Genomic DNA, 13,359 nt, shown 5'->3' with positions numbered 1-13,359 from the left:
AGTAAGTTTTCATCAAAGAATATCCAGGATGGTTCTGAAATCGCTGTTGTTATTAATGTTGTTTGTTGTAGTGGCGCAATCATGCAGTCGACGCCGTGGTGGCGGTGGACGTCGGCCGAGTTGTAAGCCCATTTGCAAAATAGAATGTGACCGTATTCGAAATTGCGCCCAAGAAGGTTGCCCTGTTGAAACAACTTGCCGTAGAATTTGTACTTGTAGAAGTGTTAAGAAACGGGAAGTTCAAACTGGTGAAAGCGATGTAACTGTTTTGTTACCAGATTTTCATAAGTTTTCAGACTACGACAGTGATCAAAATGGTGAGATTTCCAAAAGCGAATTTTCGAGTGTGTTGAATGTGACTGAGAAAGATGCTCAGGAGGCCTTTGAGTTCCTTGACATTAATGAAGACGGGAAGATAACTCCTGATGAGTTTGAAACAATCAAAATGAGCGTAAACGAGACGGCGCGCGATTAAACGAAGACGATTAAACGAAGATGTTACAACGAAGGATTTTATGGAATATGGATTTATTGGATTAACATACTATAGTATAGTGATACTAGTCAAAACGATTATATACTGATAATTAAAATTTCATGTTTCGATAATTTAACGTATATAATTTAGAGATTTACAGATTTGTCTTTCCTCTAAGAGGAAAAAATATAAACCGTTCTTTTGATGCTGTTCGATTAAGTTTAGATTTAATTGGGTTAAGAATATATTTGATACATGTAGATTCTGGTCCTATTTCAATAATATCACTGCTCTCTCGCGCGTTCAAACCGGTTACGTCACAAGAATGCAAGGCGCGCTAAGGACGACTAGGGACTAGTCTGGTTTTACAACATACCTATGTTGAGACTTCGGAGGCTTTATATGGCACGCCAGAGCAGTGCTTCCACTCGCTTTAATCGGAATTTTTTTTTCTTTTTCTCTTTTCCCTTCAATTTCCTTCCAATTTCTTTCATATTTCCTTCTAATTTTCCTGGCAGTTTTATTTATAAATATCTGAATTTTTAACCCTTTTATAACTCACGGGGTGTGGTTAAAAATGTCTCGGAAAACTTGGTCTTTGATAAGTGTAAATTATGTACCAATTATGTAAAACTGGTTTATTAGGTAAATTTGTCACGTGTACAAGTAGAGCACATGCAAAACAGCCCCTAAAACAAATAGGGTAACAGTTCCCTCCAAACAGAAATTATACTAAGATTTATAATAAATTGGGCGAAAAGCTAGAACACAAGTTACAACATAGTGCCAGTAGTCAACTATGAGCGAAATAAATACAGAAATAAAGACAAATTAGTGAGATTACATCCCGACTATTTCTTATTGCTATAAAATTGACTTAATTAAGTGGAGCCAGCATGAATTTCTTTTAAATTTCCTTCCAAAAAATATTTCCTGGCATTTTTCCTGCCAAAGGCCAATATTTCCTTTTCAATTTCTTGGCAAGTGGAAGCTCTGCGCCGGAGTTAACGCCAGAACAGGCGTCTTGTTACTTCGGTGTGGCGACGGAGTTGAAAATTCGTCTAGGTTTTGTTTTGCTATAGTTTTTTTTATAATTTTTCGTCGTCGCAAGTGTGTTTTGGCACGAAATATACTAGTATGTGAAATGTGTAGGTGGTTTATGTGACCGTATTTATCTACGTCACAGTTTTGTGTTTTAAAATTATAGAAAGTTGACCAGTCGAAGGAACCTATTTCAATACCTTGACGATGATCTACCTACACAACCCGCCAACCAGTACCGCATGAACGTCCTCTACTGAAACAGCCTCCGCTCCTTCTGCAGAATGAGAAAGAGAAATAATTTTTTATCTTAAAAATATTAATCGAAAACCTTCAAATGGATGATAGAAACTTAGCTATACCTGCTGTACGATGAACGACTGTGGCTTCTTCCACTGCATGCTACGGCGTCCCCATAAAAACCATGCGTCAGTGTCGACAAACAAACAGATTGCGATAAACGCGAGAACCAAAATTTTGTAATCAACTTTCATGATTTTCATATGTCGAAGACACCGAACGAAACTGGCCAACTTTAGGGCGTTTGCGTTTTTAAGGAGAGGCACCCTATGTGGCCTGACGCAAATCTCCTCGAGGTGTTAACAACTCCGTGAACGGATGTTCTGAATCGCGCTGGAAGCCAAAAAAGTCACTCGTGTTCTGAATCGCACTGGAAGAAAAAAAGTCACTCGTTAATCACTTTACAGGATAACTGCTCATTTGATCAGACTCTGGACTATTACCTGAGTAAATAAGCCAAATATGCAAATGACCAAAGGGAAAACGAAGAAAATTGAAAAAGTTTACGAGACAGTGTCAGGCTTAATTATTAACTCAACCAATTTATCAGGCCCTCCTAATCAAAATATGCTGTCATACACCTACAAAACTGCCAACACAATCGATTCATTCAGGGAGAATTTTGATTGTCTGCCGAAAAAAAATTGTATCTTCGTTCAGGCAAACCACCTCCATGAAATTGCTGGGATTTAAAAACGAACCCGCGCTAAATTTAACATTTTAACTTCGGTCAGTGAATTAGTCGCAAGAAGGAGAATGAAACGGAATGACAAAATTATCGGTGCACCATTGGAAACGGTAATGGGAAGCGTTTTCAACAAAGCACGTGCTCTAAAATTCATGCCCGGAAAACCACTGCATATAACCTTAAAAACTTTAAAATTAGTTGCCTGCACAGGCTACTGATGCATTTTTAATTCTATATATTTCTATTTTACATTTCTATACCCTATATGACTTGATCCCATATATTTGTATGTTAAACATTCATGAAATATATAGCTAACTTTATATAGCTAGCTAGCTTTATAACTAACAATTAAATTATATTCACAACATATCAGTTTCAAATAATAAATACATCTTATGACATTGACGTTCATGACCCATGTCATGGTTCCGCTAGCGCTGAAGAGGATGGATATATTGAAGGATTATATTTAAAAAAAATACTTAAGTTAAAATAGCACTAATCACTACTCGCATTAAACTAAATGGAAGTACCAACTACCAAGTGATGAATTGTAACCCAGTGCAAAGGGCCTGCAAAGAATATTTCAATTCTATTGAATTGGTGGGTCTCATCGTGCACTGCATGCATGACTTTAATAAATCGGTTGATGTAGGCAGTTGACTGTGTGTCAGCGGTGTTTCGACGTTGTATCACAGGCAAGGCTTTTTAACAATATAACTGGAGAGAGAAAGCCTCCCAGCCCCTCCTTCGGCCCTCTCGAAAGTTCCTTTTGAAGATCTCGATTCAGAAGAAACTCGAGAAAGTATAATGATTTTCTGCCATCAAACCATCCTCTGCTGTTTCCCGAGATAAATTCGTCAATGAGTGACCCCCAAATGCAGGAAATCAAGCCATAGAGACACAAAAATACAGACCAAACCCCCGTACAACATGCACCCATATCTTTTATTCCTCCAAGATATCAGTCCCAAGATGCCCTTACTCATTTCAACACATCCGTTCAGTTTTCTCTTTTCAGTGTACGTGGTAATAAATAAGTATTTGCTTCCCACCACTTATGATGACAATATACTATAGACCACATCTCAAAATATTTGTGAACTAAAGTCCTATACGTTTAAGATGTGGTTATGATATCTGATTCCGTAGGGGGAATGGTACACGAACACCAAATTTGTTTTTGATGTGTATTTCATATATGTTTTAATTAATTAATGTGTATTCAATGCAATGTTCCTGGAACACTCCGTAACACCACAGATGATATTACACACGATATCTTCTAATTCCTCTTTGTACATATTTATTATGCATCAATACTATATAAACCTATATAAAGAAGTACTGAAAGTACTAATCTTTCCAAATTTAGTATACTCCCTGTCGTGCATGAGAAATCTAGCTGAAACGCATCTTTAATTCGCATCCTTTTCAGCTCTGAACGACGTAGATACAGTTTGTATCTTCCTGCATACTTAGCCAATTATAGCTATTTTCCTATCATGTTTCAGGATGAACGCTTAGACGGAAATGCATGTGATGGGGGTATAAAACCATCGAATTACCTTCGGGACGTCAGAATTTGTACTGTATCTTTTCAGATTAAGTTTTCATCAAAGAATATCCAGGATGGTTCTGAAATCGCTGTCGTTATTAATGTTGTTTGTTGTAGTGGCGCAATCATGCAGTCGACGCCGTGGTGGCGGTGGCGGTGGAGGTGGAGGTCGGCCGACTTGTACGCCCATTTGCACAATAAGATGTTACCCTATGCGAATTTGCTCACCGGGAAGAGGTTGTCGTGTTGAAAGAAATTGCGGTAGAGTTTGTACATATCCTTGTAGAAGTGTGAAGAAACGAGCAGTTCAAACTGGTGAAAGCGATGTAACTATTTTGTTACCAGATTTTCATAAGTTTTCAGACTACGACAGTGATCAAAATGGTGAGATTTCCAAAAGCGAATTTTCGAGTGTGTTGAATGTGACTGAGAAAGATGCTCAGGAGGCCTTTGAGTTCCTTGACATCAACAAAGACGGGAAGATAACTCCTGATGAGTTTGAAATAATCAAAAGGAGCGTGAACGAGGACGGCGCGCAATTAAACAAGGACGATTAAAGGCGATTAAACGAAGATGTTACAACGAAGGATTTTATGGAATATGGATTTATTGGATTATCATACTATAGTATAGTACAGTGATACTAGTCAAAACGATTATATACTGATAATTAAAATTTCATGTTTCGATAATTTAACGTATATAATTTAGAGATTTGTCAACGCCTATACGTTGCCTCATAGTTGTACCTATAATTGTATAATTCCTTACCTGTAATTGTATTAAAATAATATTTCATTGCATATGCCCATCTCTCATATGTGCAACACAAAAGACTCCGCAAAACTAACGAGCCTATTCGTGTAACACCAGACTTTTCACGCTTTACCGCGATATTGGAAATCAGCTTCCCTTTTTTCGCCCCATCTGATCATGTATTGGTTGGCCTTGAACTGATTAGGTATTTTATACCGTGATTTGAGATGGAATCAGGCAGTCAGGAGTCAGTCAAATGTTTGACTACAACCTCACTACAATTACTTTGCCTTGATTTCGAGTTTTTTCAACCTGATCCTTTGTGTGGCATACTGAAAACCTATTGACCAAGTAGTGGAAATTGTAGTAAGAGATTCCTGTACTGATTAACGTAATCCCGTCATATCTATATAGACAGTGACTGTGTGCAGAGGTTAAACAGGTTTTGAATGATCTACGAGTAATTAAAAACATAATAGGTCGTCGTCGTAAGGTAGACATAGAGAATAAGTCGTCATAAGCCGTGAGACGGAGTCAGGCTTCAAACCTGACTGGAGTATGTTTTACCAATAAAAAAGAAAAAAACTAATGCAAGGTTATGAAAGGAAGTTTACAGAAAGGCGGTGAAATTACGAAATTCAGGGGGGTATTAAATCTAGAGAAACGTTTGAGTACGAGACTACGAAGAAGCGGGCTTGGTAATCAACTGTAACTTGTAAGCAACTTCTTCCACGACCAAAATTTGTGAAATATTTTCATAAAATTTATGAAGTTTCCATAAGAAATACTACATCGATTAAATTATAAATTTCTAAAGTTACAAGAGAAATCATGATGACCTCTATTATATGCTTTGTATTAGGCTTTGTAGGCAAACGAGTCCCAATGTACAATATATATCCGGACGCCTACTGGGACGCCTCACCTTTTCCCCCCGGGAAAGTACATAATCTTCCAAAAGCCGAAGCACTTACCAAAAGCGAATCAAAAGCGAATAGACCATAATGCAACGGAAGTAGGGAAGGAGTTTCAAGGCTGTCGTGATGGCTTCCACGAAGAAGAACACGAAAAAGCAGGATGAAAAGCATTTGAAAATTCTTCGGGAGCTGTGTTCTTTGCCCCACAATAAGAAATGCTTCGACTGCGGACAAAGAGGACCGACTTATGTCAACATGACGATAGGGTCTTTCGTTTGTACGTCGTGCAGTGGAATATTGTAAGTATATTGAGCTGTTTCATACTCGGCATTCGGGTCGAATCTTAGCTCGAATATTCATTATTCTGCCTTCATTCTTATTATAGTAATTTTCCTAATGTTGAAAACTGTCTTTCCTTGCATTCAAATGTTGCGTTATTTTTCTAAGACGCGGATTGAATCCACAACATCGAGTGAAGTCCATTTCGATGACTAGTTTCACTCCAACTGAAATCGAGTTCCTTCAAAATGCAGGCAATGAGGTAGGCACGTATTGTCCAGGAATTTATCTGTGTATAACATTTTCTCGACATTCTATACAGTAAAATTATAATTTGTTAGCTGTACTATTTGTTTAAGTCTTAAAATTCGTTTGGTTAAATCAATCTTACTATCTGACAGAGAAATTCAGAAATTATGTATCGTCGATTATGGGAACATGAATTAAACATAAAAACTACCACCAGTCTCTTGCGATATTTGTTAGATATCAAATCTAAGGCAAGTTTTGATTACTCAAACTACAAAAGAGGTACTTTTGGATGTACAATTTTGAAATCGGAAACATGACAGTAATGACACCAACTAGGCAATTACATATTATATACAATATGTCTAAATCATTGTCACGAGTCCTAAGTTGTTATGGCAGTACCATATTGTTTTTATTTAGTTCTAATTGGCTTATTATGTTGTAATTTCTAAACAAAATTTTTGCCCAACTAAGTAAATGCTTGATTTCTTAGTCCTATTTAATTCAGTAAAAATCAACCTGCCTGAGGTTACCCAATAACTTATAACGTGAACTCACCCAAATTATATTCAGAAAGTTTAAATTTATATTGCCATCTACTACATACATAGGCTGATTTCCAATATACACAACGTTTTTACAAAGCTAAGCGTATTATTAGATTGACAGTAAAGCAAGCATAATTAGCCAATCCTGAAGTCATAGTTATTATCTGTATTCATGGGAAAATTATTATTTGTAGATTTCATTGTATTGGCCATTGTCTGCACTTAAATATAAGCTATTAAATTTTGTTAATATTTGTCAAAAGCCATTTAACATCCATTAACCAGCCACATTGCTATGACTGATTTTTTATCAATCATGACTGGTCAATGTTTTGTCAGAGGAATTGTTGAAAATTGTTTAGTATATAAAGATTTTTGATATTTTAATTTTGAGATATGTGAAATATGGGATCGGAATAGATTTGTCCTGATTTTTTAAGGTATGCCGGCGATCTTGGCTAGGTTTATGGAATTCTCCTAATCCACCAGAACCAGAATCTAGAGATGAGATAAAAGTGAAAGATTTTATGATGCAAAAGTATGATAGAAAAACGTGGTACATTCCTCCATCCCAATTACCACCTGCTAGCCCAAAGACAGAAGCTTCACAGTCTTTGCCTGAAAGGAAACCACTGAAACAACTCCTTGGTGAGGGTTCACCAACCCTTGTTGTGGGGCAAGAGGTATAGTATATTTACAATTACCTGTGGATTTGAATATTTTATGAACGCTATTAACACAACAAGCTATATACGTTCTTTGACATTAAATGCAATATAACAAAGTATGTTATACATTTCCTATGTATTTTGTTGCATAAATATTTTAACATGTCTAATGGTATCAAATTGCACTTAGCTACAGCTTCTATATTAGGGAAGCCAAACTATTGTAATTGGGGGAGGGGGGGAGATGGGTGTGTTTACATAACATTAAAAGGATCAGGGCACTAGGCATATTGTGGTGAAATATTGTGGTGAACAAATACATATAGGATATTACATAGTTGCAAGTAAATATGGATTTTATGTTCAATTGGCAAAACCAATATCTTACAAGTGAGGGTAGCGAATGAGTGAGGTACTGTTTTTGACACAAGAACTTCATATCTTCAAAATTCATATCTTCGAGAGAACCGTATAATATTTTGTTTATTATATAAAATCAGAGCGAACCGTGTAATATTCTGTTTATTATATAAAATCAGAGTGACAAAAATACACAAAAAGACAACAAGTAAGATGCCACAAACAGGGCCGGATTAACCATATGGCAGAAGCGGCATATGCCACGGGCCCCGCGGTTTTGGGGGCCCCACGCTTTACTCAGTTCAATTTTTTTTCGTTGCATGGGAGACGGAGAAAGGGCCACAAAGCCTCATGGCCACAAAATAAAATAAAGTGACTCCTAGGTCGACTAAGCTATCGGAGCGAAATAAATAACGCGAAACCTTAGAAATCAAAAGTCGAGGCCCAATTAGGTACCCCTGCAACCAGATTCTCCCAAGAAAATTTTAGGGTAATGGGAAATTTAGAAATTTAAAACTTTAAGTAAAGGCAGAGCCACCCAGAGGGGTGGTCAAAGGGGGAAATTAGCCCCGAGCCCAGGGTTGTTAAGGTCCCCAAAAACCTACAAGAATAAAATTAAACTGCATGTTGTTGGAATATATAGTCCTCTTTCAGAAAACGTCTTAGGTTGTTTATATGTAGTTTAGGTAATGCAATATTATACTCGATTTTGCGGAAATCTCACCCCCAAAACGCAGAAAATCGCATTTGCTGCACTCTAAAACTCAAAATTTTCTTGGGGGAGGATGCCCCCAAACCCCCCTAACACTGCTATAGCCCCCAAAATTTAAAGTTAATACACCAATGTTCTGGTCATGCATTATCTCGCTACACTAGCACAAATTGCTACTTTTTTGCGGATTTTACTGCCCTAACGAGAATTTTACCCGAGCCCCAAAAATTCTGTGGCCGGTGAGTAAAGGCTTTGATGCTTTACGGGATTGAGGGGCCCCGCACTGAAAAAATGCCATGGGCCCCGCGAAAGGTTAATCCGGCCCTGGCCACAAATGACCATGATAAAAGTGAATATCTTTTAAATTATACAGCCTAAACTTCACAGTAGAATAATTTTTACTGATCTAAAATGTCTGTTAAGTGTTTTAATTTGTATTTCCAATTTTAATTTGGTTTTATATATGAACCAAACACCATTTGTATTTTCACAACAAAAACAATGAAAATGGTTGGGGAAATTTTTGACATACGGAAAATATGTGACATACGGAAAATATGTGTAAGGTACTCCGGATGTAGTGGCATACAAGTTCTACAAGTGTTTTAGTTTTCAGTAAAATACCCCCATCCGTATAATAAAGTATATGAATATGAACCCCCAGTTAAACCTCTGTTTCCAAAATAGTTTAGTGCTTTTATTTAAATTACATTACTGTACTCTACTCAACATTTTCCGCTTATGGGAATTTGAAGTGAAACCTAAAGACAAAAGATAATGCGAACTTAATTCAATGAACAAAGTGTTTGTTCTGCACAAGAAGAAGTTTGCCATAAATTTGCATTTCTGTTTTCAGTAATGATTCCTTGTTTGCCAAATTTTCAAAAAAAGGCCAATTCCCATCGGCGGAAAAATGTAATTTTTATTGACTTTTTTGTTGACCCAACATTCATTTTTCAACAGATGAATAAACTTAACAATGGTGTAAAAGTCAACCAATTTTATTGCATATATTCTGTGTAAATACACACCAATTTTGGATTCGAATTCTTTTGATACACACTGTATAATGTTTTTACTCTATAGCATCATTGTTTTTTCAGGCTCAACCAACTCCTAAACACGTATCCAATATTGGGGTTCCTGTATTACCACCAGTAGCACAGCCTGCTATTTCACAAGCACCTAAACCACCAGTTAATGATTTATTAGGAGATTTGGGAGGTGATCCATTTGCTCAGCCAGCAGGTACTGTTTTCATTCATACTTTCTGCAAGATAGAAATGTTATTATTGATGAATATGTTTCCATTTCAACAAAGAATTATTTTTATTGGCATCTTTTCAAAAAATGAAGAAAGTTGTTTTCAAAACTTTGCACCCTCTGTTATAATAATATTTGTAATAGTATATTTAATAGCATATTGCACGAAATATTGGTGTATTAGATTTTTGTTAAAATGCTCACACATCTGATGCGTTTTCAAGCTTCATAGCTTGGGTGGTTTGGAATTGTTCAAGCTGAGGCTCAGAATACTAATCAACAACTTAATACATTTATAGCTCCTGCAGGCTTCAATGCATTTGCAGGTCAACCAGCTGCACCAGCATCCAGTGGTGGTTTTGATGTATTTGCTAGTTCACAACCTCAACAACAGCAGCCAGCTCAACAGCAACAGCAACAATTTGGTGGATTTGATGCATTTGCCAGTAACCCACAACAGCAGTCTGCTGGTGGTTTCAATGCATTTGCCGGTGGTGGTGTGGCTCAACAACAACAAGCCCAAAGCCAAAGTTTCAATGCATTTGGAACACAACAACAACAACCACAGCAACAACAGCCGCAGCAACAACAGCCTGGCTTCAGTCCATTTGGCACATCACCACCCAGGGCTCAACAGCAAGGAGGTTTCAATGCATTTGGCAATACTCAAACTCAACAACCAGACCCCAAACAAGGTTCTTTTGGAGCTTTTGGAAATCCACCAGTTGCAGCCCCTCCAGCCTCTTCAAATTTTGATGCCTTTGGAAGTTTCAGCTCTCCATCAGGTAAAGTATAACCTTTTACGATATTGAGGTTAACCTGCCTACCTGTATGATAAGGGAATAACCCATTACCTTGATATCTCATTCTTAGTAAACTACTGTTCCCTTTTTGAGAATCATTTGAGTGGCAAATTTCTTCAACTGATTTAATAAAAATAATTTTAATTTCCTCTAACTTGCCATTGAAAAATTTGCTCAATAGTTTGATATTGTTTGAATGAGCATCCAGGACCATAGTAAAAGGGTATTTTAAAGGTCTTAGGGCCATAGATATGGAGGGGGTTTTTGGGAGAGGGTTAAATTTCATGACCTGTTATTTGGATTCAATTATACTAAATGAAAAAAATATTGATCACCGTATATTGTTTCTTTCCAGCTTCGCAACAAACCAAGACAACGTCAACTGTAGGAAATTTCGGACCAATGGTTTCAACTTCGGTCGCCGCCCCTCCAGCATCATCAAGTTTGGCACCAACCGGTGATAGATATGCAGCGTTAAGTGACTTAGACTCTATTTTCAAAGTACAAACACCAACGCCTAGTGTTGGGCAACAGGGATCTGTATTCAGTAACACTAGTAATACTTCTAATTCTCTTGGTATATCAAGCATGCCAAGTTCATCAGCTGGCTCCTCGGCTATGTCATCGGGACCTAATCCATTCGCCAGTATAGGAAACACGTCACTTCCTACCCAGTCTAACCCTTTTCAAAGTTCAACTGGAGGTATGGCACAATCAAATGGTTTTCCCGGTGGGAATGCTGGGTTTGGAACTGTTCCACAGTCTTCACAGATGAACGTTGCTGGCGCTGGAATGACTGTTATGGCAGCTAATCAGTTTAGTAAAATGGGAGGAAATCAACCCGGAATGTTTGGTACTCAAGGGGGGACTGGTTCCATGCAACCAGGGGCATTTAATGTTGGACAAGGACAGGTATCTGCAGGTGTCTCGGGACAATCAGGAGGCGGTCAATTCGGTGGTCCTCAGTTAGGAACTTCTGCATTAGGTGGCTCGCAGTTTGGGGCTTCCCAATTCGCTGGTTCTCAGTTTAAAGGCTCTCAATTCGGCAGCTCTCAATTTGGTGGCAGCAATCAGTTTGGTGGTGGACAAGCTGGAAGTAGGCAAATGGGCGTTGGGCAGTTCCCTGGTGGGCAGATCGGTGGGGCGGCAGCCATGCAACAACCGCAACAGCCAGCGTTTGGTGGTGGCATGGGAACGAACCAATTTGGTCAGCGGCAGCAGCAACAACAGATGCAGCAACAGCAGATGCAGCAATTTGGTGGCGGTTGGCAACAGCAACCGCAGTCTAATCCATTCATGGTAAGGGTATATCTTAATATTCGTTTTATGCGCTTCAAATTTACATAATGAAATATAGAATATATGGCGTATAGTATATGGCAAATCCCCGTAGCGTGGATAAAACGATTGTATACAAATCGGCATACATATGCAAACTAAAGCCCAGGAATCCATCGTCTCATCTGGTGTAATCATCGGTAAAATGTCTCCGAGCAGAATCAAAACTGCTAGGCGTTTCTGTTTGCGAAGTAACTTATGCTGACCGTCGTAGGCAGAAACACATTCAATAAGTTTTGAAACCAATCAGTGTTTTTTAGCTATGATTATGTATATGCACAGGAAAGGATACATTTATTCTAAAGTTAATGCTCATATTACTAATGTTTCGTTGGTGTTCTTCGTAACTAGAAGAAGATGATTTCTTTTCATATTTACTTCGCTTCATTTACCTGCATGGAATACATCCAGCTGTATACAATGCATTATTTTTGGCATTAGATCCACAGTCTGATTACTGTTTCTTTCCAAATATAGGGCGGTGGCCTTGGTGGCGGACTTGGAACACAGCAAAGACAGTCAACAAACCCATTCATGTAGCTAGTTGCTTCTCCTCCCTAGAAATATCTATGATTTATCAAATAAAAATGTAACGTTTTTACTTGATGTAATTAAAAACAGTCTTAGGATTAGAACAAAAAACATCCAAGCAAGCCACGTCTAAAAATATTACGTATTCATATGTATAGAAAGGAATAGTAGAAGTTCCTTAGCCGCATGTTGCTGTGCTGCATGAATATGAGGGCAGGCCATTTGATGTTTAATGAGGGCTGCGGTAGGGGCTAGGTTTCTCTTATTAAAACATCCGATACGCACTTTAATCCTTAAAAAAATATAATGCAAGACTTAAAAGATTTAAAGTGCAAAAATATCGGACGCATTGAAAATTGGCCATCCCCCGTCAAAAGTCAAATGGTCTGTCTCTAAAATGATCCTGAACTGTTGAATTTAAATTGTATGAACTGATCAGTAATTAAGGAATGTTTTCATTATCAGTTTGCCATAAAACTGCTTAAAACTGCGTAACACATTATTGTGAGTGAACAGTTGCCGGACTCGAAATCTAAGGAGATTCATATCTAAGGAGAAGATATTTGATGTATATTTGGTTTCTGGTTAACGGTTTAACTGTATTCTCTCTCTGAGCCGAACTGATTGATAATTTTAAAATACCACTATGCTATATGATGTAAGTTATGTGTTTCCAGTAGTGGTACTTTCATTTAGTGCATTCAACAGTGGCCGTGATATACGAATAGACATTTCTTTTTGCATTCTACCTTGTTAAATTATTAAAAAAGGTTGCCTTTAGTATGGTTTGATTGTGAAAAGAACGTAAAGGATGTAAGGATGTTGTAACGTGAATTTTTACTTATACCCTAATTGTACCCTTAG

At 37.7% G+C, this 13,359-nt stretch overlaps 3 protein-coding genes across 3 annotated transcripts; all 3 read left to right on the top strand.

Moving 5' to 3' along the window:
- The first annotated feature begins 28 nt into the window (after nucleotides 1–28).
- On the top strand, nucleotides 29–475 carry LOC114524662 (EF-hand calcium-binding domain-containing protein 1-like). The gene has a single exon (XM_028545814.1). It carries the CDS (start codon nucleotides 29–31, stop codon nucleotides 473–475), a length of 447 nt encoding a protein of 148 aa, XP_028401615.1.
- Nucleotides 476–4,142: 3,667 nt separating this feature from the next.
- On the top strand, nucleotides 4,143–4,625 carry LOC114524661 (EF-hand calcium-binding domain-containing protein 1-like). Its single transcript, XM_028545812.1, has one exon. It carries the CDS (start codon nucleotides 4,143–4,145, stop codon nucleotides 4,623–4,625), a length of 483 nt encoding a protein of 160 aa, XP_028401613.1.
- Nucleotides 4,626–5,829: 1,204 nt separating this feature from the next.
- LOC114524684 (arf-GAP domain and FG repeat-containing protein 1-like) lies at nucleotides 5,830–13,152 on the top strand. Its single transcript, XM_028545836.1, has 7 exons — nucleotides 5,830–6,040; nucleotides 6,189–6,282; nucleotides 7,261–7,503; nucleotides 9,664–9,808; nucleotides 10,123–10,608; nucleotides 10,982–11,925; nucleotides 12,442–13,152. The coding sequence occupies exons 1-7, from the start codon at nucleotides 5,868–5,870 to the stop codon at nucleotides 12,502–12,504; spliced, it is 2,148 nt and encodes a 715-aa protein (XP_028401637.1). The 5' UTR covers nucleotides 5,830–5,867; the 3' UTR covers nucleotides 12,505–13,152.
- The last annotated feature ends 207 nt before the right edge of the window (nucleotides 13,153–13,359 follow it).

Source organism: Dendronephthya gigantea, unplaced genomic scaffold (genome assembly GCF_004324835.1).
Source record: "Dendronephthya gigantea isolate DGI-Jeju-01 unplaced genomic scaffold, DenGig_1.0 000031F, whole genome shotgun sequence".
Classification (NCBI taxonomy): domain Eukaryota; kingdom Metazoa; phylum Cnidaria; class Anthozoa; order Malacalcyonacea; family Nephtheidae; genus Dendronephthya; species Dendronephthya gigantea.
Note: the sequence above shows the minus strand (reverse complement) of the source record. Positions and strands in the feature narration are given on the sequence as shown.